This window comes from Pararge aegeria, chromosome 7 (assembly GCF_905163445.1).
Source record: "Pararge aegeria chromosome 7, ilParAegt1.1, whole genome shotgun sequence".
Taxonomy (NCBI): domain Eukaryota; kingdom Metazoa; phylum Arthropoda; class Insecta; order Lepidoptera; family Nymphalidae; genus Pararge; species Pararge aegeria.
The window spans coordinates 8,424,353-8,451,915 of NC_053186.1; the positions used below are offsets into that span (position 1 = coordinate 8,424,353).

Genomic DNA, 27,563 nt, shown 5'->3' on the forward strand with positions numbered 1-27,563 from the left:
GGTAATGGCGTCTCAGATGGTAGTAGACTAGCCTGTTATGAGAAAACTATGGGCCAGCCCAAATCAGCTTTCAGCCTACGGTTGCGGTGGCGCGTACGTCTTGCTTGTCCGCCATTCCACCAATCACTTAAGACTTTTCTCAAACAGCAACCAGGGACCATAAAGTACAGGGACATTTCCAGTATACGCACTTGATACCTCAAGACGTTATTGAAAAAAGTATAAGTTTCAAAACTCTAAATACAACTTCAAATCAATTTGTCTGTTTAAGCATTCGGGCCGGTGACACAATCAGACAAACTTATAAAATGATTAATTTTTCATCCAGGTTTAAGAAAAAATTGAGTAAATTAAACCATTAGTATTTAATAAACAGAACATGGGAATAACAATAAAGCAGTAAATCAAATATTCCAAAAACACAATGTACTCGTATATTTAGATCCTGTAGGTATACATGTAAGGATTCTTCCAGCGCGGGAACCCTGGCTCCTCGCGCGGCGCCCCAAAGGGGTTCTTCTGCAGCACCACCCTGGCCAAAAGCCCGTGTGCCACGTCGTAGCTGGTGTCACCCGTGCGCACGCGCAGGATGCGGCGAAGCTCCTCTGGACATATAAGTAATAATTATTATATACTTATCATATAATTATATTTATACTTAATATTATAAAGAGGTAAAGTTAGCGACGTTTAACGAGGTAATCTCTTTTGGGGAACCGATTTTGAAAATGCTTTTACCAATTGAAAGCTACATTATTTGTGAGTGTAATGTAAAAACTTTTCCGTGGTAGTCTTATTTGCAGACTAAGTCGGAAAAAAACGGTTATTTCGGTTTTTTTTATTACTTTACTAAGTATTTTTTTGAGCCGGCATTCAGCAACTATCTAGTAGGTATATTAGACGCTAGTCCAAACATCAAATTATGTACATTGAAGTTGATTATTATCGATACGGATGGCAGAACTGTATTTTTTTACCGTCTGTCTGCCTCATGCCTGTATTCCGCCTCTCATTACGCCAAAACTATTGATGGAATTCAAGTGAAACTTAGCATGATTTAACTTCATATTAAGGATACTTTTATCTCGAAAGAAAAGTTCCTTGCAAAGAAGGGATGAAAGTTTATAACGACTTCATATGATAACTCCTTTAAATATTAACCGTCCGTCAAATATGACCCGATTAATAATTATTGTTGCACTGGAAAGGTTATATTATCAAAGAACTCCTGAGTAGACAGCAACAAATTCATCATTTAAGCATAACAATAGGTACTGAAAACATACACTGTAATAGGTAATAATAAGTGTTGCCACATATTATGGCTTCACCGCTAAGACTGAATAAAAAATTAAATTTTCTTAATAAACCTTATAAAAATGGTCGGCTGTTACGCCATCAGCAATTATACCTACTTAATTTAGTATCTAAGCAGTAGCAAAAGATTTCAAACAACATCCTGATTGGTCTTAACCGGCGCCAACATTCACGTATATTTAAACACACAACACATATTTAATTTCATTTAATCATGATGTCGCAGATTTTAACATATTAAGCAAAATAAATGTATTTGCAGACTTCGTAAACTAAGACTTGCTTGGTTCTATTAATACGTAGGTATATTAATTGAAATTTGCTCACTCTGTAACGAATCATCAAATTTAGGTTTCATGGACATGGCAGACGGTGAATCAGCATATTTCTCCGGTTTAGGGTGTCTATAGGAGCCCTTCTGACTTGTGTCAGGGATGTACACGTCGTCGGGAAGACGCAGGGTTTGCAACGCTCGGGCCCTACGCGCCAAATTCACTGACATAAATGGTAGTTCTGGCAAATAAAATAGAAGCAAATATCATATCGTCGGCTCTGTTTGTAATGAAAAATAGTATTATGATTATCAATTATGCTTTCGCATTTATCATATTAGTAAGGATATATATTATGAGACGTTTACAAATATTATTGCTTCATTATTGTGAGCTGATGCAGATATCTAGAATTCAAATCTAAATAGGCTATTTTGTACTTATTCGTAATTTGTTATTCAAGATTCACTCATACCAATAAATTTGGGAACACAGAACCGTATGATAAACCGCTCTTGGAGGTGTAGGTCGCGGTAGGATCGAACGAAGGCAATCACCCCAGTTAACGCTCACACAAGGAACCTTCCCATTAAAGGGTTAAATATACCTTTTAAGTATAATAGTACCATATCAGTATAGACCCAGAAGTATTCTTACCTCGCGAACAGTACTTAGTTAGATATTCCGTTCTTTTAAGATCCTGAATTTCATGGTCAATAGGTATTGGGTCAATATCTCCTTCCATGTACTTTTTAGTTAGCTTTGGATGATCTTTGACAAACTAAAGTCGAATAAAAATTGTTTAAATTATAATATAAATAGGTTGGCTAATAATCATTATCATCATAACGCAAGATAGAAGACCTCTGGTGGACACAGGTATGTCTTATGACACTTGTGTTAAGCATTCTCAGCGACTCCGTAACCTGACTGTCTAGTAGGGGAGGTCCAACAAAGCTGGGAAGATAAGGATTCCAGCTCCTTGGGGCCCACGTACCTGGTACCTACGCAGAGGCGTGCACAGGGTTTTTGACCAGGGTATGCATAAAGAAGGAAGGTGCCATAAAATGGAAAAATCCTTCGCATTTATGAGTCATACAAACATTTTAGGGTATGCAGTGCTTTTGTGCATGTATGAAGTGCACGCCACTGTACCTACGTACTCGAAGCTATGTACCACGCCCAACGCTCTTTACCTATTCATTTAACTATATCGGTATTCCTAGTTCTTCGGCAAATCGCCCCATGTCTGATTTCATCAGATTGAGAAACATCATCTCTCAAGCTTTTATATTACCTACTCGCAATACAATCTCAAGATTATGGCCTTTAGGCACTGAGAGGTTTTAGACGAAAAGATGTCGAGCGCTCGCTTGTGGGTAGGCTATAAAAATATCATTATCAACCCCTTACCGGGTCACTGCAAAGCACGAGTCTCCTCACAATGAAACAGTACGGATTGGTATACTACACACGCCTTAAAGAACAATATGGAGTACTCTCAGGATTCAGGTTTCCTCACGACGTTTTTCTACACCGATAAAGCAAGAGTTACTTAGTTTCTTAAATTAAAAACGCTAATAACTCCGAAGAATTAGAGGCGCGTGCCGGGGTTCAAACTCTGTCTCCCAGAAAGTCCAGACAACTAGGCTAACAAGCTATTAATATTCCCACTAAATAAAACAATGTTGAAGTGGTTTAAGGCTTAAAATAGAGAGAGTTGAATCTGTCATCATCACATCAACCCATTACCGGCCCACTACAGAGCACGGGTCTCCAACACGCTGGCCCAGTGCGATTTGGTGTACTCCATACTCCTTTGAGAACATTATGTCGAACTCTCAGGCATGCAGGTTTCCTTGTTAAAGCAAGTGATATTTGAATTAATTCAATAATTTATAGACACTCTAAAGTTACATATAGACATATAGAGTCACAGTACTCTTTCAACAGCCTTCCGGTAGTACTCATAGTCGACTGGGCAGAGGAGGTCGGAGCTCGGCCGAGGTTTGTCCTTCGCCTTCAAGGAGTCCCGGCTTAGCCCCACTATCAGGCAGTTGTCGTCGACAGCTTTACGGCGGGGACTTTTACTGTAAGTAAAAAATTATACTACTACATCATCTGCTGCTTATATCCTATAACTTACCTCAGTTAATTGAAATGATACTCACGGTTTGTTCTTCTTCACATAATCGACCATGTAAACGGACTGGAACTCTATTTCGCCGTCGAACACAGACATATTTGACTCACACACTTATGTATTATCTTTTTAAACAATAATAATAATATGTTCAATTCAATTCTTGTTTATGGAAAAAATATGTTGTTAGCAAAATTTCTTGCTGCCATTGTCACTTTGACAAACATTAATTTTTATTTTAATGTTCTTTTAGTGTTATAGTAAGTTTAAGTATTTTTAATCCCTGGCTCAAGAATCGGATGTTATAGGTATGTATGCCACTTCATCTTCTGATTTCTATGCAGTTCTAGCATTACGTACGTTCCATGTGAATTATAGATACTTATATATTACAGCCATCACAAAACGATTATTTATTAATTAATTGTTGGTTATGATTCTAATTTCCCAGAACTCGATGACGTTGTGTATGTAGTAATGGACATGAATACACCTGGACATAAAAACGCAACTTTTTATTTTATTTATCGCATAATTTTTTTGGAAGTGTCTAAACAGAAACAACGTAAAGGTATTGTCAGTATATCCCATTAATCAAACGGCCATTAGTGGCTTTCAAACTTTTTTAGTCTCAATAACAAGAATTTAGAATATCAGTGGTAAATATCTTCGTGGCGGATATCAGAACAAGAAAATATAAATGAAACTAAATATTATAATACAAATTTAACCATTTATTATTTAAAGGTACATCTATAATGGCGTAATAATATAATCAACACATTAGAATATAATTTGCAATCAAAACGAAATTATTTAACCGAATTAAACATGCATTCATAAAAAAACATAGTTCAGGAGGCTTTTTAGTCGTAATATATGTTTTGTGTAACCTATTAGCGCCTGAGCGCCGCTTGGTTACGACAATAAACCATTGTCAATATCAGATCCATACAGTCCTTATTTGTGTTAAGGCTTGGAAAGTCACTTGAGCTCCTTGTTTGCTGAACTACGAATTTAAAAATCGAGTGTGCGATGGCACACTCTATTTTTAGTAGCATAGGCGTCTTAGCGGATGTTCCAGGTACTGCTGTTTGATCATCCTCAAAAATTCGACTGATATCGCAAAATACAAGTAAATTTATTGACAGCAAAGCGGAGCAAGTAACAAAATCGAGTGAAACAATAAGTTGCTCACGTTATTCAAGCCAATTTCCGTACATGAGAGATACCTACCATTATTACTCTTAGAGCCTATTTGGTTAGACTGTATATATGCCAAGCAAATGCCAAATGTCATCAAGTTTGGTCGTTTAAGTGTCGGCGTTTCTGACAATCTGTATGCAGCCTAAAATAAAGGATTAAAGTACATCAAAATGGTCTGGCTTGGTAACGCATTGACACCATAAGTATTATAAATCGTCCAAAATAGTAATATCGTCGTGATAACTTTGTGGAACTAAAGTTTATTTAATAAAGTCATGTTGACTTGGTCAATGTTGAGGTGACTTAGGCGCATTTTATGCTTCCAAGCTCCAATACTCCCCAGTAATCTATGACCTCCTAATTCCACTTTAATATTTTAAGTAAATCAATCGCATTGCTTAGCTGCGCGTTATACCTTTTAAGTGCTGTAGCTGAGCAGCTAATTCGAAACCGACAAACTTCTAGCGCGCTTTAAATTTAAGGCGAGTGACATATACATTTTCGCAATAATATATTATCGTCCTAGAGTCATTATATTATCTAACATTTCATAGCGTACTAGAAGTTTGGAAGTCCCGACGTTTACTCAAACGAGTTTTTATTCCAGATATTATTTAGGTTGCCTATTCAATAACATAATTTGGCAAAATCTACAAACTAATTGTAAATCCCACTTCTGAATTGAAATCACACACAAATCACTAATCAAATAACAAATACATTTTGTTTGCATGCAAAATCATTGGTTTAGATTTAACAAACTTATCTCAATAATTCAATTAACCTTGCAGCCAGAACTCTTTGGAACCTTATTTGCGGTGGGTTTTTTTGTCTGTATTATCTACGTCATCACCACAAATAAAGACGACCGGCGTTCATAGATGCAATAACACAATACATTACATGACATGAATTTTATAAAATACCTTTATAATTATTATTAATAATATTTGAATGAATTCTTTTGAAAGATAAGCCTGATGAACACTGAGCTTGCCTTAATATTTTTCGTTAAAACCCTTCCACTGATGTTAGCGTTTACAAATTAACAGATAAACGTAAACTTCAGTGGCAACCCAACCCGCACGAGTTAAAATACTACTAGAACTTGTTCATAGAAAACCGATATATAAGGTGTAGGAGAACTTAGATCTACCATGCAGAGCCATTATGAGTTTTCAAATATATCAGCGTTTTAACTCGCGAAGGTAATTCATAGGACTAGTTGGATAACTTGGTTACCTTTAAAAAAAAATAGGGAGTGTTTTCCACAGAGTGAATCTATGCAGTAATACACCAATCGTTGGTTTCAAGATCGTCAGCTCAGGATATGTACTGCTAGACCTAGTCTGTTGTATCGATTTTCATACTCCACGGTCGTGTATCCTAGCAGCTCCCCTCATCTAGTTTGACGATGTGACATAATATATCATATTTATGGAAGTCCAACGTTACCTATTCTGGTGTCGCGACTCCAGCACCTCGGAATCCAACCCTAGCGTCCTGCGGGCTACACAGCACACGCCTTGCAACCCGTAGACATATGTTGGTAACTTAGGTTCTACGGATCATTTTATTTTTAGTATATAATATTTACAAGTTATCCAACAATTGTCTGCGGCGGATAAAAATGCCAGCAGCATAAAAAAGCTTGTGATCAACGTAACCTTGAACGTAAGATCCCCCGGCCGCAGCACTAGACGCTGGTTAGACCAGATAAGAGAGGCTGACGCATCCATCTATAGTGCTATTTACAAGGCTGGAAACAGCCCAAAATGACGAAAAGTAGTGAAGGGAGTGTTTTCTCATAGAAGCCACGATCCTCAAATTTGAGGCAACGATGCGAAAGGAGAAGACTATTATCAAGCGATCTTGCATAATTCTGATTGGTGTATTGCTGTAGTCCTCTTTCTAGAAATGGAAAACCCCTTTACTCGTGCTCATCCCAAGGTTCAGTTTCGATTAACATTTCGCTCGTTCTAAACTACAGAATCAAAATAATTACTATAAGATCCCTCTTAATAGATTTCTTTGTCGAAAGTTATTAAGAGCTGAATTATAACATTGATATGACTATATAAGGCACAGGGCAGTAACACACGGATGTTTTACAGCTTTATATAACAGGAACTAAAGATAACAAACGTGTACGTACTATCTAGTAACGGTTAAAGCCGGGTTCAGATTTGTAACGTAAATTTGATCGAGTCAAATACCGCTCTCGTGCGATACGCGATATGGCCCTTTCTCTGAAGAGTCAGATTTTGGCCGATAATCAAAGGAGAGCTGGCATAGAACTGGATTATTTGGATACTTGATCATAATATGATACGGATTAATTTGTAAAGGCATAAACAATGAGATACGACGCTTGAGGTTGGTTATCGGATTGGGCAAATTATACATATCTGGACCCTTAAAAGTACTGAACAATTTTAATCGGACTAGTCAAGACTTTGAAACCGTCAACATCGTTTCAGATGCACCGTGCGTTAAAAACTATTTTTTTGGTATAAAATGAAATGGCCACGTAGTGTGAATTCTATGACGTCACTCGCTAACAAACACCCGTGTGTATAGCACTTAATATCACATAGCACAATAATTACAAAATTTCAATGCAAATATTAAAAAACCGAGGATTCAGTCAATTGTAATGATTCTATTGTAACATAAGCGTAAACTAAATTGACATAACTAAAGGGATGAAATAATTGGCTGATTCACATCACTCTAGTCTGATTAGTCTACATTTTTCCAGTCCTATAAAATTTCCAATATTTGCTAAATCAAAGCTAATAGTGAGAATGTATAGAGATACTTTTTTTTATTCTACTATAAGTTAGCACTTGTCTGTCAATCTCAACTGGTGGTAAGTCATTATACAGTACTAGATGGCAGCGAGCCTGTTACGCGCCTGGCACATTTAGACCCATATTGAACCCGTACCCAAATTCTACGATGCAAAGTCAATAAAAAATGTACTCGATCCGGGATCGAAACCTCTTCGAGTTAGTGCAACTTCGTGATCTATTGAATGTCACACCTTTTTACGAAAGCAAATACAAATTCCTTTATCTTAAAATTTGTAACTACCACAGCAAAGTACTGAGCAATCAAAGTGGACTTCCTCTATAGGAAAAATGAACTACCAATCAGGTTAATTGGATTTTCTTTTTGTATTTACTGTCCCGTGGTGTTACATTAATCAACATTCACATAGCATGTATATGTAGCAATTTTGTCGGCCGATTGGCGCAGTGGGCAGCGACCCAGCTTTTTGGGTCTAAGGCCGTTGTTCGATTCCCACAACTGGAAAATATAAGTGCGATGAACATTAATGTTTTTCAATGTCTGGGTGTTTATATAGATATTATAAGTATTTATTTATATTATTCATAAAAATATTAATCAGTCATCTTAGTACCCATAACACAAGCTACGCTTACTTTGGGGCTAGATCGCGATGTGTGATTTGTCGTAAAAACAAAAAAAAAATAAGCGAATGAAAATTTAAATTTACCTCTACAAAATTAAGTGGATGTTATGAATTCATCACATCCACCTAGTATCGTTCATGGCAAATGTTAATAAATTTCTCAGATCATACATTACCCTTCAAATTACTAAAGAGATCATATCCGCTACTACATCAACAAATGATGATTTCATTTAAATTAGCATAAGTCGAGCGAGTGAAACGGCCGGTGCTAAGAGTTGCATCATTAACTTTTTAATATGAGCATTAAACAAATCGCTATAGAACCGGATTTGAAACTCTTTTAACAATATTATGCAAGACGCTGTATGGATTAGATCCCTAGACTAGGATAATGTGAACCAGCCTTATTAGTTCAGTCAATTTAGTTTAAGTTTATCAGAATTTGTGTCAGTACGAAAATATAGTGTGCCCAGCCTGGCTGGAGATTTGAAAGTCATTATATAAGTTTTTATATATGGTTCTATGGTTCTAATACTGAAAAGGTTAATAAAAGATAAGGTCGCTCGCCAACCTTAAACCTCCAAAACGAAAACATTTGTAGGATTTGTGTACCACAGAATTGTTTTAGGCCATCTTAGTCGTCAAAGACTATTTAAGACGTTTGCTACGTTGACAAACTAAATGATAAAAACATGTTAATTAAAGATGCTGCTGCTTTAAATTTTTGGGCCAAACAATCAAAGAACACAATTTACCAAATTATTGCCTTAAAATACTGAGACTAAATAACTAAATTGCCTCAATATGTTGGTCCTACCTTTACTTGGAAATAAAAATTGGGTTCAGTATTGACCCTTACAGTTCTACACCCAGGCTGAGTTCACTGAGATATAACTATTAATAGCAAAGGTAAACTAGTTTCTTAAATTCACATAACAGATGGCGTTACTAACGTCAATCAAACCACAAACTCAATAATAACTGAGCTAAGCAAAGCAGACATTAAACAAAGGATATAAATAACGTTTTTAATATAATTTTTTCAATACAAATTGTCCATTTTACACTGCTTTTCCGTATATTATGTACACAATCGCACTCCAGCATTTTAAAGGGGAATGGGGGGTATTTACTTCGAAGTTTAAGGGCCATTCCTCACCAGGACATAACGCATAGGCTTTGTAGAATCCCGGATAAACCTCTGTAACTAAAATGGGGGCGCTTCAGATGTAGTCTTGGGATGAGTGAACCTAACATAGGTTAAGATATTCCGGAACCTCACAATATGTGTCTATAGTGATGTCTTATGTTAAGGAATCCAAAATAACATGTAAACCTAGTTAATGTTTTAAGTTAATATTAAACTCAAGTCAGAATTAATAGTTCGCCAAATTTGTATGGAGTTGTCTCAAGAAGTTCCGTCATCTAAATGTAATGACAGACATCATTTTCACATTGTTCGCTGCGGATAATGACAGTAGTACATTTAGATCATTCAGTTTACTTTATGTACATACTAAATTAGCACTAAAGTCAAGTACTGAACAGATTGGAATAGACGCGAAATAGATTCATGCGTAAATTTTCTTCAATTTCATTAAAACTGTTTAGCTTAAACAATGTAAAGTGTGTGTTTATCTGAAACAATATAAACCAAGCATATTTCTTTTATAGGAAACCTACACGATTCAACTGTTATAAATAATATACCTAAACCACATCGTAAAATAATCTTCATGGGAACAATATGTTTCAACTACAACACAAACCAGACTGTCTTCGTTGGATGGAAAGATGATTGAAGAATGAGTTCAGTACCTAAAAGCCCCCTCTAGTGTTTCATGTGTCTAACCCTCTCATTCCCCTTTAGTCCTACCAGTCATTCGTATAATCTATCGCAGTGTACCACATCAATATCGGTCGTCCTCGGACATCGAGGCGCTGCTCCGCTGCTACGGAACCCTAAACGGCACTACCAGGTCTTCGTGGTGTTCTACCCTCAGTTCCGATATGGCGGAAGCGGCCTTCTTCACCGCGTTCGTTATCTGAAGAAAAAAATACAATAGGTAAAAATTAACATCAAGGCCAATTATTTATTTTTAATACTTTTAAAGTGCAATTTTTGTATGATATATCGTGGGGAAAGTAGAATTTTTTGCACTAGTTATTTTATTTTTCCTTTTTTTTCTATTTTACTTGTGTTCCAAGCCGTCCAACCAAAAATTTTGTATTGAATAATATTATTTTATTTATTGTAACATATTTTACATATTTTATAGGTGCCTCGCACCCTTGAGCCTTGTCAAGGTACTGCACATTCCTCTTAAACAACAGATTAGGTACTAAAATACTAAAATAAATAGAAACTACTGTCATCATGCTTGCAATGTAGATATGCGAGAAAACATATTGTTGGTAGGGTATTTTGCATTTGAGTTTTGATTGATGTGATTAAAACTATAAATAAATTATATTAAAAAGTGCAAGCATTTGAAATGTTCAAATTGCATAATTGATTTATTAAAGGGTTATTTAATATTAAAATTACTCCAATACCCTGCATTCAATGCAATTGTTGGACATAGTATCCAAAGAAACTACAATGAACCAGTGACAGTTTCGGATTTACAATATTTGTTTACATAGAGAGAGAGATTCGACTAAATTTACTGAAAGTATGATACAGTCAAAAAAGTTATGTATGCTAATATACAAATAATTTACCTTCCATTTTATTTCATTTTTTACTTTTTATATAGGAACATTTCAAATAATAAGTACTTACTAATTCCTTATCACTGTGCGTCATTGGTGGGGCCACTAACACCTGTCGTCTGATAGCAGGTGGTAGGTCTGCAAGGAGCTTGGCAGGCATTGGTGGTGGTAGGGCAGCAGTGGCAGCCCTCGCGGTGTATGCTCTCACTCGCTCACTGTATGCGCCTGCTTCTAATGAGTAAGGGCCTAAGGCTCCTACGTCAATTACATTTCTATGGAGGAAATTATTTCAAAATGAGGTTTAGCTCTTTATAGAATAAATAAAAATTTAAATAAGTTTTTATTTAATTTCTGTGATAAGTTGGTTATGTTAAAACAACTGCCTTATTTAGCTAAGCTTAAGCCTTAGCATTACCTAATCACACGTTTTTAAAACTCTTGTCTGTCAGTTTTTCTGTTTATCCAATTATTTTTTTAGGAACTCTTAGTTGATTTATGGCTGGCAGGGAGAGAGGTTTATAAGGTATTTAATTATTATGAGAAAAACCGAACCAATTTGTATAAGGACAAAGAAAAGGTTTGGTGAAAACAGATGCACCAATTTAAGAAGCCTTTAATTGTGTAATCTAAATGTGTTAAGTGACAGAAAAGACAAACCAATGATGTATGAACTGAGAAGAAGGAAAATAAAAGCTTACGTAGCAGTCTCGTGCAGTATTCTGTTGAGTGCACTCTGTTCGTCAGGCTTGCGCGGTGGAGTGGAAGCGCAGGCTGTGGGTGAAGGAGTCTCTTGTTGCTGCTCTGGCACTTCTAAGAGATGTGTGCGCTCGTTTACTACATTCTCCTGAAAATATACAAAGGAAACTATACAGTTTGTGCATATTGCCCCTGATCATGACCGGCAATATTTCTGAACCTTGTGCATCAAATGTAGCACTGAAATGTTGACCCTTACTATGGACTGCATTAGTCAGTTGGGGTGCAATTCAAAAATGTGGAAGTCTAAAAAAAGTCTTAATTAGACAGAATTCACTGTAAAACTATTCGGAAATTGCTTTTAGGAAATATTATTCTTTTGTTTGAAGTGTTAGTTTAGTTATCACTATTTTAGTTTTTAACAAGGCTATGTTGTTTATAATCGTGTAAAATATAGCCATTTTTTTATTGCAATTCATTGGTTTTATGGAAACAAGAAGCAATTCAGTTATGTAAGTCGAATTTCGAGAGAGACAGGAACCACTTTGAATTAAACTGGGATGGGCATCGTGCGGGAATCTCTGTGTCATCTTATCGTCCGAAATACCTCAAGTGCCTAAAGACCAAAGTCTTTGAACAGTGCATTTTGGCGGCAGGTAGGTGGTACATATAAATATACATTGGACGGTCGACTGGTGCAGTGGGCAGCGATCCTGATTTCTGAGTCTACGTCTGTGGGTTTGATTCCCACAAATTCAAAAGGTTTGCGTGATGAACATGTATGTTATTCAGTGTCTGGGTGTTTATATGTATATCATAAGTATTTATGTATATTATTCATAAAAATATTCATCATGTGATGTGTATATCATTGTAGTATATTTATTTACTTATTTTATTTCTGTTGCCAGTGATGACTTTGAATCCAAAAAGTGGTTGCTGACTATGGATTTCATAAGAATGATCAGTCACTAAGCGGGCAATACAGAGAGCTATGCTGGGAGTATATCAACAAACAAATTGGGAGCCTCCAGACCCAAGTGGCACAGGAATTTGTTTTATGGAACTTCCTACATAAGACCTAAGTCGAGCAGTGGATTTCCATTTGTTGAATGGTGACAAGAATGATGGAATGATGGAAAGAAATACATTTGGACAGCAGAAATTGGTAAAATGAGCAATCCTGTAGGCAAAGGTGTTACACTTTAAGCTATGACATTGCTTTTCATCAGGTGATGTCAGCAAAGTGTTGTAGTTCCTAGCAAGAACTGATTGAATGATGAGGAACTGATTATGGTGATTACAATAGATAGGGCCAAGCATATGTGGGACTACAGATATGTACTTGTTAATATTTGTTAAGTTTCTCCAAAATAAGAAAGCAAGGGAAACAAACATAGAACAACACACTGACAAGGCAAGGAAGAGACATGTTACAAAGAGGGAGAGAAAAGTATTATTATTATTTAACCCATTATTTGTACACCACTAAGTTAGGGGCATAAAAGACTAATAGAAAAACAAAGACAGAAGTAGAATACAATAGGCGGCCTTAGCACTTAGTAGCAATCTCTGCCAGGCAACCTTAGGATTAGGACAACATAAGCGAAAACGGACAGGTGGTGTAAAATTATTATAAACCTACCTACTACTACTATCAAATAGCTAAAATACATGAACAAACTAAACTAAACTAAACTACTAAATATAATAAATAAATATAAAATAATAAGCTTATATATGCCCAATCATATTATATACATAAATACTAAAGAACATATACATAATAAAAAAAAAAATTATCTAGGTACTAAAAGTTGTCATATTAGAACAAGACAGCAATTTAAAATGTAAAAGGCAATTTTGCCTGAAGTATATTTACTGGGAGCCACAATTCAATAGCTTGCACTTTAAACTAAAGTTTTTAGAACGTAGTCATGTAAAAAGGCATATGTAGTGTCAGCATACAACATGATCTCAATTCAGAAGGCCATCCTACAAAATCAAACTTTTCCTTTAAGTATGAAGGTGTTTTAGGATTAAATACCTCACAGTACATAAGTGAAAGTACATGCATATCCCGGCTTTTGTCAAAATTCAGATACTTGGTCATACTTGAAAGAAGTATGCGTACACAAGCACTCAAACTTCTCGCTCATAGCTGACAATCAACTGAATGCTATACTAATTTAACAAAGTTCACAATCATGTGTATGGAACAAATGATTGTAGAACTGACATTTTATAGAAAAGTAGCACAAATTTAGTGTAATACAAATAAGTAATAGTAATAGTCACTATTAACTACGATAAATAACAAAGCAATCATACTAAAAAGGAAACGATTATTCATTCAATAACATTATGCTAATAATACATAGGAAATCAATTGACCAAAACGATTGTATGAGTATTGTTTAAATATAATACATGTGGGTTACAAATTAGCTAGATAAGCCGAGATACACATTTCCAGGTTCACAAATTAAGATAAAAATGCCAGTCAACTGGGAATTAACGATAAGACCCAGTACCATTGTTATGAACTTGCGATTACGTTTCCTAATACTTTTCAATACTGTTGCATTGCACGATGTTCACAATATATGCTGACGCACTCTTAATCAACTATGTGCATTTTATTAGCATTAGAATAACGCATGAAACGTGGTATTTCGCAGGTCAACTATTTATTAGGTTTTATTACCTGGGGGTGCGTCTCTTTCTGGCAAATGCTGTAGCAGCAACCCATGACGGCGCTTCGCAGTGAGCCGAAACATGAATGCAGCAAACTTTCCTCGCCGTCTGACTGCATAAATATTTTGTTCGTTGTCGTTTTATAAATAGAAAAATCCGTATTATTTCACCGTCGACGAATTTCACTATAGGACGTAACTTCACTTCGGTCTTTGACATTGACACTTGACACTTGTCAGCCGTCAAGAATTGTAAATGTCAAGTTCGACAAAATAGTGCGATCAATGTTCCCATGATAAGACCAAACTCTCAGAGTCAAAATGACAGAAATGTAGTTCAAAATATTAATAACGTTCTTACATAATTAATCAATGACCTCAATTTGTATTAAGAGGTCCGAAGTCCGAATCAACCAATCATTTAAGTGGATTTCTTCTCACCTAAATATAATTAAACTGGTCTTACTCAAAGTTAAGATTATTTTAAAGATTTGTGTCCAACAGTTATTGGCACTAATGATTGCGCTTGTTGTTTTAATTGAGCTCAGATGTTGTTGTCATGATAATACCAATAGGCAAACGGACACTAATTTCAAAAAAATAGAATGTTCGTAACATGCAACAATCTCTATAATATAATAAATATAATTTCATGGAAATAATATTTATTTATAATTTTAAATCAACAAATAAAACATAAAAATAATCGTATTTTAAACTATGGTACACTCCTACCTTCAAGCAGCTACCTGAGCACGGCTATCATAAACAGCAGGGTTAACACAGGCAGGAGATAAAAGTTATATCCCCCGATTATATCCCCTGACAGGGATATAAATAACGTGACCCCCATTTAGTATTACACATATATTATTTGAATATTACTTCCACTTGTGCGCCAGTGCTCTGAGAGTTGATAAAGCTGTGGGAGAAGATCAATTTTTATCCTTTCCCCGAGATAATGGTTGCCTGCCTGTGGAGACAGTAATTTAACACCTAACATTAGCCAAGTTTGAGCCAAGCCCGAAGGTGAAAATAGTCATATTTTCAGTTGGCTATACGATAATATTCCTTTGCCTTGTCCTTATGGGAAAGAATAAAGAAAAAAATTGTATCTGTCAACTAATAGCTGTCAGTGTTAGAATCCATGGACGTCTTCGGTCACGTCAAACTCGAAAACACGTCAACAACTATGGTTTTTATTTTTTTAACTATTTAAATTAAAAACTTTGTAAATTAAACATGATTCGATACCGGGGGAAGAAAAAGGTGATTGACAAGGTGAAGGAGTTAGACGCATTCTCGAAAGTTCCTGATGAATACGTGGACAGTACGCCGGTCGGCGGTACTTTCTCAGTGATAACGTTTTTTATTATAATGTGGCTCGTATACAGCGAAGTTTCGTATTTTTTTGACAGCAATTTAGTTTTTAAATTCGTACCAGACACGGATATGGATGAAAAGTTACGTATTAACATAGATATAACCATTGCAATGCCATGTTCTAATATAGGCGCTGATATATTGGATTCGACGTCTCAAAGCGTCTTTGGTTTTGGAGAACTGCAGGAAGAAGACACTTGGTGGGAATTGACACAGGAACAACAGGATGCTTTTGACGCAGTTAAATATTTGAACTCATATCTGCGAGAAGAGTATCATTCCATTTGGCAATTACTTTGGAAAAAAGGTCACGGTTCTGTCAGAGCAACGGTACCACAAAGAAAAACTAAGCCTAACCGTAGAGCAGATGCATGTAGACTACATGGCGTTTTGATACTAAATAAAGTGGCTGGAAACTTCCATATAACATTAGGAAAGAGCTTACCTCTTCCACATGGCCACATACATTTAAACATGCTCTTTGATGATGTTGCACAAAATTTCAGTCATAGAATACACAGACTAAGTTTTGGGAGTCCTGCAAATGGCATAATATATCCCCTTGAAGGTGATGAAAAGATAACAACAGAAGAAAACATGTTGTACCAATACTTCATTGAAGTTGTTCCTACTGATGTTGATACAACATTTGAGTCAATAAAAACCTTTCAGTATGCTGTAAAAGAGCTTGAAAGATCTATCAGTCATCATAAAGGATCACATGGTGTCCCAGGCCTATTTTTCAAGTATGACATGGCCGCTCTTAAAATAAAGGTGTACCAGGAAAGAGAAAATTTACTACAGTTTATGCTGCGTCTCTTTTCAATTATAGGTGGTATTTATGTAATTGTTGGCTTTATTAATACTTTAGTGTTGACTATTAGGACTAAACTTTTATATGTACCTGTTCCTGATAGATATAAGAAGTCAGAGAATGACAGGCCTGGACCAGTTGCTGTCAATCCTTTACTAAGACCATCAGATCTGAATGTACCGTTAGACTTAATACAACAATGACATTAACATATAGAATATAGCTACTAAATGCTTGGTTACTTACTACACATTAAGGCTGCCTAGTAAATAAATTCCAAATTCAATCAATAACTGTCACCAATTTATACAATTTATAGTAAAAAGATCAGGGCCTTACTTAACCTAGAGAGCTTAATGTATTGTATCTTTAGACTGTAACTGGCCCGATGTTTATTGAACACCAGCATGTGACATAAACTAAATTGTTCACAATTGTTTGCAAATTTACCACACTGTGAGGTCAGATTGGGTCATGTCCTCACATGACAATGCTTCAATGCTTTCATTCCAGTTGATATGGTGTAAAAAGGCCTTAAATCTGACCTAATGAAACAAAGATAATATGTACTTCAGTTAGCAATGACAGTTCAATGCAATAAAGAGTGTAAATACTTTTTTATATAAAACTTTTCACTCGAATTGAGCATTAAGTACTCACAGTGACTATATTTGTGTATTATACCTAAATAATGCTGAATGAATTTAATAATGTTATAAGGCCTACATAGTTGTAAGCTATATAATTTGTCAAGTTGTTTTTTTACATTTTTTTATGTGATACTTTATTTATTATATTTATGTACTCTACTGATTCACATGCATTTTGTATGATTTATAAAGTGATATTTTATTAAATCCTATGACCATAAACTTTTATAATAAATCAAAAATAATTTTCTCAAATCAGATTACTACTAGTCTCTAAGAATAGAGAAAAAAATAGTTTGTGCGCAAGTACTAGTCACCTCAGGGGCAATGATATACTGCCTTAGGTAACTAGCATGTGTGTGCAGTCTATATTTCATAACAATTAAAAATGTATATAGATTCCACATTCAGCCATTATTGCATGCAGTGTCCAAAAACAGTGAAAAATATGAGGCAAATAAATTACTGTCAACTGCTAAATGGTATGAAGGGACTAGCTGCCTGTTCGAGAAACTACTAAAGTGGAGTGGTTTTTGATGCTTCAATATTAGTTGTGTACACAGTTTCTATATTTCTTAATTCTATGTTTCATAAGATAAGCTTGTTTGAATATGTATATTCAACAAACAAAAATAGTCTTTGTTATAATCTTCGAAAACTAATAAAAAGGTTAAAATGGGAATTGTGGAAGTTTTTGGTTATAAATAAGATATTTTAGTAGCAAACTTTGAAATTTTATCTTAATGCGTTAAAACTGTTTCAATTTTTTAAATTCGGTAACACGATTACTATAAAAGGTAATTTAAACGAAAATCCCAATATCAAATAGTTTTACGTTAATTACCTATCATTAGTAATGATGCCAAATTAGACTTATTAATTTCAATAATATTGTCAGACATAAATCTCTTAAATTAATTAAAAAGACTGGTAGGTCTAAAAGTTATTGTATCCTTTTTTACTTTCCCTGTAGAAAAGGATATTTTATACTATTTTGAACCTACCAAATTTGTATACTTAAAAGATTTGCATTTAAAATTTTAGTCCTTAGCTTTAATATGTTGATATAACAAACTGATGAGTTTTTATTAAGAAATTCTTTATTTTCATCATTTGCAAATGTAAATAACACAAGATCTGTAATATATAAATCAATTTCTCATTTATTAAGTATAATGAATTATTATTTATTAAGGTAAATATTCTTACTAGGCCTGGTTTTTCAATCATTAGTATCTTTAACTGGCGAATTAGTTTGATAGGTTTTGTAAGTGAAATATATCAAGTTGATGATTCAGTAAAGTTATGTATTTATTAAAAAAATCGTCTCTTTATTACTAATTAGCAAAATCCTAATGAACATTTTTATTCTCAGTTTATGTTATAACAATGTATGTACCTATTTTAAATTATACCTATTGATTTGTATGAATTTTTCTTTATATATAATTATGTATTTCCAAAGTGGATTTTTGATGTTAGCCAATAATAATAATAATATTCATAAATGTAATTGAAAAGAAATTGCCTTGATTTATTCGTACTTGCCATCTACACACAACTGTGCGTTAATATAACAAGAATCGAAAACTAAAATAATTACCTTCTATTATTTCATAAATTATTTTCATGGGTTCGGTTTCAGAATATTATCATGAGTTGAGTTGAGTACTTATGACCTTGTATCCTGTATCTGAGCCCCAGAAGGTACAATATTTCAAAAGGCGCACCAAAAAATCAAGTGAGCTGCAAGCCTAAAATCATTTAATTTAGAACATATAAACTTTACCGAACAAAGTCAGGCAATAATTAAACAAGAACTGGTTTGCAGGTGAACACTAATTAGTTTTTATCAGGAAAGCAAAAAAGTTTTCAATTTGTCGTCGAGGATGCGGAATTGAAGAAGGGTGCGTCTCCATTGGTGATTGGTTAAATTTGGCTTACTCTATCACACCTGCATGTGAGAATAGCGTCTCATCTCGCTCACACCCTGCCGTCGTTTTGTTTCTCGACGAACCGACTGGCGACGAAGGCTGTAACGCGTTCTGCCAACCATTCGCGCGGCGGCTTGGCCCCTATTAAAACGTGTCATCACGTTTCGAAGTAAACCGACATCCGAAAAGTTTCCCCTAACTTGAAACTTGTGGACCATCACTAAAATAATAACTCATATTAGAAAATCAACTACAGTGCGGTGATTTTGAGTGAAAAAATCGTTAAAAGTGCAATAGTGAAGTGTTTATAATTTTTTTTGCAATCTTAATTTACCGTTTCAATTGAACGTTACTGTTTTGTTGAACAAAAAGCGCGTAATAGCATGTCGTGGACGCAAGAGAGGGCCGTATATGGTTAAGTTGATTCTTCGGTCTGGCGTCCATCGGTGAAAGTAGACCTTTGTTGAGTTCATAAGGACACGGGCCGATTGCAACTAGCTCGAAACGGCGTTTCACGTATAGTTGCGAGACGAAGGTGAGTGGCGTTTTGCTTATACTCTTTAATTAAAAGTACAGTTAGCTGAGCAGATCACAAAAAAAATCGTAGTAGGTACCTACCGGTACGATCTTTCACTCGAAGCGGACCAAACTCGAAAACTTAAGTGTGTCAGAGTTCGTAATTCAAAAATTTGAGTTGACAGTTGTTGGATTGTTTTGAAATGAGATTTCGTTCCAAAATCGATTAAAATTGCAAGGATGCCAGCAGCTGAATGTAAGAACGATGCCATTCATGTTATGCATCGTCGGCTGTAGGTCAGTGCCCTATTGCCTACCTGTTGACTCGATCCCTGCTTGGCCGGTTCTCCTACACTGCCTGCGGGCTAAACAAAAAAAAGTCAGGTTGCCGAGCATACATTGACCAACAATCTGTTTCAAAACGAAAGACACTTTATTATTAGAATTTCAAAACATTTATCTATGAATCATAAATTATGATACAGCCAAGTCAATTTCTAAACGTAGGTACCTTTTAGGTGTCTTTAAGTAAACAGTAGTTAGGTACTTAAATATTGAGTTACCAATTTACTAGAGTGCCAAATTCACTGATTTTATACCTAATCTAGGTTCGTCATTAGCAATGGAATTTTGAGCCATCAATAGGGTGCAGTATTTCCGGGGTAAACAACAAACCATATTTATAACTCGTACTTTTTACAGACATTCCCAATAAAAGACACTGCACTAGCAGAACAGATATTAGGTAGGTACTTAAGTTATCGATCATTAAGAAGCGATTTTCTATTGAAATTGCTTTTAATTTTAAAACCTGTTTTATTTTCGTCATAAAACTTGTACCTACCATCATATCTACCTATCTACTTAGGTAGAAATGATGTAATTATAACTTCGTCATTCATGAATTATCTATTGTAGGTACCTACTCAGGTCCCAGGTACTTACTAAATTGCATATTCATCATATAACCTACCAGAATTCATTTTGCTCTGCCTTTTGGTAAAATAACTAAAGGAACCAAGCAGACGAAGAAAAAGTGCGGGTAGGCCATGTGATGCGGTGGGTCGCGGTGTCGTCGTCATCATCAAACCATTGCCGGCCCACTACAGGTCACGGCTACTTTCAAATAAAATGAAAAGGATTATGCAGCGGTAGTCCACCACGCTGGCCCAGTGCGGATTGGTGATCTCCACACACCATTGAGAACATTGTGTAGAACTCTCAGGCATGCAGTACTCCTCACGAAGTTTTCCTTCACCGTCGAAGCAAGTGATATTTTAATTACTTCAAAGGCACATAGGTAACTTAGAAAAGTTAGAGGTGCGTGCTGGGATACGAACTGAGCCCCACGAAAGTGAAGTCAAGCTCCTACCCAATGCGCTGTCACCGCTTCTCGCTTAAGGTATATACTTAGGAATATTATTTGTGGCCAATTTGGGAATTTATAATCTGTAAATTTTCTCTCGTCAGTCTAATGGTAGATTGTGGCCCTTGCTAGTCAGTATCCCAACGACAATGACGTCCCGCTATGCGATATACCGTTACCGGAACGATACCGATTAGGGGTATAACTGCCGTACTACATCATTACTTACCACCCTATGAGATTGCAGTCAATAGCATGTACTTAAATAAAAAGAAATTACTGTACACCCCTCAAAGAGTTTCACATCGTCGGCCTTAGTTTATGCTCAGCATAATCTCAGCGCGAAACACCCATAAATTCTAATTCAAAGGGCCTCACAGGCTATAATAGTCATAGGCTTAGACAAGTTATATGTAGGTTATGTATAAGTTAGTTTAAATAGATTTCACAGCCTGTATAAACAGAGATCCATCTCTGTTGGATGCAAATTTGTAGTAGGTGGCAAAATAAAGAATTCCGGTTAAATAAGCTTTTACTTAAAAGTTCAACAGTTCTTAGTTATTATGCGAAGGACTAATGAAAACTTTTCCAGGAATACATTTACCTAAATATGCAGGCATATAACCGCGAACCTTATAAAAGAACATAGGAAATATACGTCCCTTTTTTTTCTGCTCCCTCCGCGGGTGCAGTTTGGTCTGGTTTTGGCCATGGCTAGACCACCCTATCGACATAGACATACCGCCAAGCGATTTTGCGTTCTGGTACGATGTCGCGTATGGTTTATACGCGATTAGTGGTATGAGTTGAATATAACAGGTTAGCCAGCTTAAAGTAAACGATGCAATCAAAAGTTCTAGACTGCATCACCATTTTACGTTCAGGTGAGATTGTAGTCAATGCTAGGGAAGGCGGGCTCCAATACAACAAAAATCACTTTTGTTGTATGGGAGCCCGCGTCTCCTAGCATTGGCTATACTATGGCGCCATTATTAGCCAAGCCATTTAATATACCTACCTAATTAATTAGTGAAGCACGAATTTCTCTTCTACATGACATTTTATTAATGCGTAAAAACAAAGCTAGATAAGTAGGTAGGCATATAATTATCATCACGCGAGCTAACTTTAATACGTGATCTGGTTAAAATTACGAACTGGGTAGGAATGTACCTGCGAGCGATATGAAATTAAGTTTACATAACTTTTAAGTTAATTAATAACTAGGTTTAATAGTTAAATGATGTTTGACTGCCGATTGGCGCAGTGGGCAGCGATCCTGCTTTCTGAACCAAGGCCGTGGGTTCGATTCCCACTTTTGGACAATGTTTGTGTGATGAACATCAATGTTTTTCAGTGTCTGGGTGTTTATCTATATATTATAAGTATTTATGTATATTATTCATATAATTATTCATCAGTAATCTTAGTACCCATAACACAAGCTATGCTTACTTTGGGGCTAGATGGCGATGTGTGTATTGTCGTAGTATATTTATTTATTTATTTATTTTATAAGAATACATGCTCATTATTTTGCTTACTTTTAACAAATTGAACAAGGCTCAGATAAACTCGTTGCAAAGTGATGGATTAAGCCAAGTAAGTTCTTAGCATTTGTTCTGACCATTACATTACCTTAAAAAGATAGTACCTACTTTGGCATTTACTTTGTTGTGAGTCAACCGAATAATAAGCCGATGCTTAACTTAGCCATAGTACTGAGTTTTATGGACTGTGGATAGATTTCCCATATCATTAAGAACTTTTTAAAAACCTTTTCACTTTAATATGATAGCATGCTTGTTGATTTGGCGACAACTACAGTGCTGTCCATTAAACAAAGCGTATCGGGGACATAACCCAAAAACATTTTTTGGCTTGACCCGGGAATCGAACCCATGATCTCTTGATCCGTAGTCGAATATACTTTCTTTACTATTTAGGTTAGGAATGAACAAGTCAAAAGCAGGCAAAGGCAATCAATAGTTTTTGTAATATTTAACTTGTTGGACCCCTAAATCACAAAACAAAATGTTCTAGTTTATTTAGGTAATCAACCAACAAATCAAAAGTCAGAATCAGGCAAAGACAATCAAACGTTCTTTTAATATTCAACTTATTGAACCCCTAAATCATGGAACAAAATGGTCTAGTTTATTTAGGTAACAAATCAAAAGTCTTAAGCAGGCAAAGACAATCAAACGTTCTTTTAATATTCAACTCGTTGAACCCCTAAATCATGGAACAAAATGGTCTAGCTTATTCAGAGACCTAACAAACAAATCAAAAGTCTAAAGCAGGCAAAGACAATCAAACGTTCTCTCAATATTCAACTTGTTGAACCCCTAAATCATGAAACAAAATGGTCTAGTTTATTTAGGGAACAGGATGCAGGTGGGGCGGACTAGGCGCGGGGTGGAGTGGTTTTCAGTAATGCGATACACTACACGTATCCACCACACTTGCGGCCGGATTTCGGTTTTTTATCGCCTGCAAGTGGCATCGGTGCGTGAAGTGTCAACGTCTAGAGTTTATAAAAACTTGATTCATTACGTTCATAATATTGCATAATATTACATACATATAATATTCTATGGTTTTTTATTCTATCCCTAACTGCTAAGTTATCAACACTTGTTGGCTACGACTTCTCTGACAGAGAAGGAGAAGCCGAGTTCGGTCCCAGCACACACCTCTAACTTTTCGGAGTTATGTGCGTTTTCAGCAATTAAATATCACTTGCTTCAACTGTGAAGGAAAACATCGCAAGGAAACCTGCATGCCCGAGGTTTCTCTATAATGTTCTCAAAGGCATGTGAAGTCTACCGCCCTTGGCAAGTGTGGTGGACTACCTACACACTTCTTATTCTGAGAGGAGAACCGTGCCCTGTAGTGGGCCAGTAATGCGTTGATAATGATAATGAAGAAGTCTCCCACATGTCCCAAAAAAAAATACTCTTGAAGAAGTCTTCAATTTCCGTCTCTGTTCTTCCCTTTACCGCTTTCACGGCTTTTTACAGAATAGTTTTTTTTAAATCCTTTGAAATTACACTTCATTTGATTTTTTCTGTGTCATATTCTTTGGATTTTTCATCTAAGCACTATTATAACTATGTTTATCTACCTAGGGTTAGATAAAATACACTCAGAACCGAATACAAAAGTAGTTTGTACTTATGATCATCATCAGGCTATTTCTCACAAGAGAGAGAATATTGGAGTAAATAAACCTACCACGCTGACCGGTTAACGTGTTTTCCGAGGCAAGAGAGTGAAAACGTACAGTTTTATAAGTCCGGGCTGGCACTGAGAATTCCTTGCCAGAAATTCCTATGCGACGACATCCACGGAAGTAGTATCCAGCTTTGGCAGTACATGCCAAATGTGATAACATAAGAGGCGTGCCGGAACTATTGCATGCCAACCATGCTGTGCACTATAGACAACAAAAAACCCGAACTTAAACTAACGTAAACAGTTTTGACCAAACCTCTAGACTACGAGGATTTGAAGAAATAGATTATACTTTACATTACCAGCTTACCTTGCCATTGAGTCCTACATACCCTACCCATTCTAAAACAGATCAATTCGTCGCGTAGTTTCCGAAAGGGGTAGATGCATTTCCAATGCAAACCTGCAAAGGCATGTTAAATAGTTTTGAACACTAACCTATAATGTACTTATTACTTATAATAGTAGAGGTAGGTGTTTGTAGGACACTCGTAATACCTACCGCGAGAACAATGCTGTATAATGGTAACACATGCTGTGCGAACTGTGAATGAACTCATTATTGAGGAATCCGGAGACATAACCTTCGCGAGCCGTGTTCTTTGTAGCTTAATTAACTACCTACTAGTCATACTCTTTTAAAATGTTTGAAAATATATGGTATTTAAAGTAATAGTATGTTATGCCTATCCTATGTATGTATCAACTATCAGTTCGCACAAACTGTACGGGAGCAGCGTGAGGTCCCTTACCTATGAAACTTAAAATATAGTGCATAATATCAGAATAACTCATGAGCTATTTATAAATATGTATTATAATAATGTGGCATAGCCCAATATATCCTACAAAATTAAGACGGATAAAAATCTGAGAGCTATGTTGGCCTGCTCTGCATAAAGATTTAGACGAAGGCAGTTCTATAAAGAAGAGTGCGATATAAATATCTAGCTTTTATGTTGAAGCCATTAAAGCCAAACTAGTAGACAATAGTAAAGACATTTAAATTAGAGGTACGTATGCAGTTTCGATAGCGGAATTGTTCGCTAGAGCATATGTCTAACTTCGATGATGCCCGCACACACGACTGTGCGAATTGAAGAATGTAAGTATTGGTATAAAATATCGTCAATATTTATATTTATATTATTTATATACGTGTACATAATATGGTTCATGCACAGACGCAGACCCTGATATCTCCGAGAGTCAATTTCAGGGTGGCCGGGCCCGGCCTTGTCGGATCGTGCGATCTGTTGCGCTTAGCTCATACACGCGTGGCATCTTCAAATGTGCATACACGCACATGGCAGAAGTACTTGCATTTCGAAAGCCTTTTGTCTCAGGATGAGTTGCAACCTCATTGTTGTGCGAAACACTTTGTTACCCCACTCGCGCTTACATAACGTTTTGAGATGTCGAGAACCCATTTTGCGGACGAAGTGAACAATACGTGGTACGGTGGATCTTTATTTGTTAAAAATATTCACGGAGCTTCGCAATTTTGCTGTTGAAAAATAATACAGTGAAGATTTTAATGTCACGTTCATGATGCGCTTTTTCCATGTGCCTAAGGGTAGACTGGTAGACAATGGTATCAACTATCAAGCAACATTTTGTAAAAAAATATTTAAATATATATATTTGTGCTTTTGGACTTGAACATATTATACAAAAAATCATGGTCAATCTACCTATTATAATTATTGTAATAAGTCCATTAGATAAAAATCTTGTAAATATAAGTATGAATGATTGAATGATAGGACGAATACATGAAAATTAGAATACAAGATAAACAGGTCTGGGTTTCAGTTGATTCCGGTAAAACTGAATCTCGAATCTTTATTCGCGAATGATTTGACCTCGCTTCCCATCTCGCCATAATGAAAAAAATTTTATATTTCGAATTAAAGAATGCAATGGTTCACGACATTTAAATATTTCCCTCAATCCAACAGCATTGGAATAATACTAGTAATATAGAGTTCGACCATATAACTATTCGAGGGCATGCTTTAATATTATGCTTGATATTATGGTTTGATATTAAATTTAGTTATAACTTTGGGAACCAAATTTGAAATTAATTCCGTTATCATCGTAATGTTATAATAATTATTAGTTTTAAAATAATGTTAAAGATTTTTGCACGCCAATTTTGGCTGAATAGGAAGATCATGAATTACGCATAACATCTATTTTTATTTGTACCATATTCAAGCAAAATTTAATAAATAAATAATCTAAATGCCTCGAACAATATTGTTTCAAACAATGTGGGTTGTCTATTAACACGACTGCCCTAAAAAGAAGTGTAAAGTTTTCAGGATTCATGTGTGTTTGAATAAATTTCTTTATTAGATTATAATTTCTGTATGCTTTAACAGATATTACATGAAGAAGCTCATCATATCGAATATATGAATAGTTAACATCATACCTGTGGTTAAATAAATAAATATTTTTTGGATTAAAATCAATATGGCGGCTCTTTGACGCCATTTAATAAAGTAAAATATTTGACTCGTGTTTAATTTGTTTGATTACGAACTCTATGTAGAGGTTTTTTCACTACTCTTGTGTCTTTTTGTATTATACTATATTGATCTTAGGTGGGTTGACTTTATCCTCATACAAGACAGGACCCTATGCCAACTATAGCTATACTATCCATTAAGGCCATTATTAAGGTTGACGATGATGAAGTACAAGCAGAATCGTAAAGCTTTTGTTCCTACGCAATTCCTAAACTCAACGAGACTAGGTCCATTTACCACCCACATTATCCAGAATTGCTCTGTTAAAGTTGTAGTACGCATTGTTGTTACGTTAAACGATCCACTTAGCGTAGGCGGTGCCGCTATTGTTTCTTTATCGACTCCTTTCAACCGAGTTACTGTGATAACATTAAAACTACTCGCAAGGTGGTCACCTTTATGGATAATGAACTTGGTAATGCCTATTAGGTGTTGGCTATGCTGTGATTGACCAGAACTTGTTGTCCTTAAAAAGTTGATGCAGAGCAAACAACTCGCTTATTTCTTTTAAAAAGGCTAGCTGTTGTCCGTGAATTCGGTCGCGTTTATTTTTCCTAGATTTTTCTGCCCGGATCTTTGTTTTCTCGGGACAAAATTCCAACGATGTCTTTAGGATGCAAGGTATTTCTACGCAAA

At 35.6% G+C, this 27,563-nt stretch overlaps 3 protein-coding genes across 3 annotated transcripts in view; 2 read left to right on the forward strand and 1 right to left on the reverse strand.

The window, feature by feature from the left end:
- Nucleotides 1–346: 346 nt before the first annotated feature.
- Nucleotides 347–14,691, reverse strand: LOC120625023. Its single transcript, XM_039891932.1, has 10 exons — nucleotides 14,499–14,691; nucleotides 11,794–11,939; nucleotides 11,166–11,367; nucleotides 10,334–10,425; nucleotides 7,155–7,363; nucleotides 3,761–3,845; nucleotides 3,532–3,679; nucleotides 2,247–2,370; nucleotides 1,645–1,830; nucleotides 347–605 (listed from the first exon to the last, which is right to left on the reverse strand). The coding sequence occupies exons 1-10, from the start codon at nucleotides 14,604–14,606 to the stop codon at nucleotides 439–441; spliced, it is 1,467 nt and encodes a 488-aa protein (XP_039747866.1). The 5' UTR covers nucleotides 14,607–14,691; the 3' UTR covers nucleotides 347–438.
- Nucleotides 14,692–15,714: 1,023 nt separating this feature from the next.
- On the forward strand, nucleotides 15,715–17,825 carry LOC120625314 (endoplasmic reticulum-Golgi intermediate compartment protein 2). Its single transcript, XM_039892348.1, has one exon. The coding sequence runs from the start codon at nucleotides 15,730–15,732 to the stop codon at nucleotides 16,885–16,887; it is 1,158 nt and encodes a 385-aa protein (XP_039748282.1). The 5' UTR covers nucleotides 15,715–15,729; the 3' UTR covers nucleotides 16,888–17,825.
- Nucleotides 17,826–19,222: 1,397 nt separating this feature from the next.
- The window catches only part of LOC120624894, a 146,916-nt gene continuing 138,575 nt past the window's right edge, over nucleotides 19,223–27,563 (forward strand). The window contains exon 1 of the mRNA XM_039891661.1: nucleotides 19,223–19,803. The gene's annotated coding sequence lies outside the window, so the exon portion shown is untranslated. The remainder of the gene's footprint in view (nucleotides 19,804–27,563) is intronic.

Bases quoted from the DNA above. Each gene is read 5' to 3' on its own strand.
- LOC120625023 (XM_039891932.1), bottom strand. From the start codon at position 14,606: ATGCAGTCAGACGGCGAGGAAAGTTTGCTGCATTCATGTTTCGGCTCA. The intron at 10,426-11,165 runs GTAAGTACTTAT...TTTTTTCTTCAG, and splicing joins CGCACAGTGATAAGGAATTA to ATAACGAACGCGGTGAAGAA. The intron at 7,364-10,333 runs GCAGCGGAGCAG...AAAATTGTTCAG, and splicing joins GTGCCGTTTAGGGTTCCGTA to TACTTTTAAGGGTCCAGATA.
- LOC120625314 (XM_039892348.1), top strand. From the start codon at position 15,730: ATGATTCGATACCGGGGGAAGAAAAAGGTGATTGACAAGGTGAAGGAG.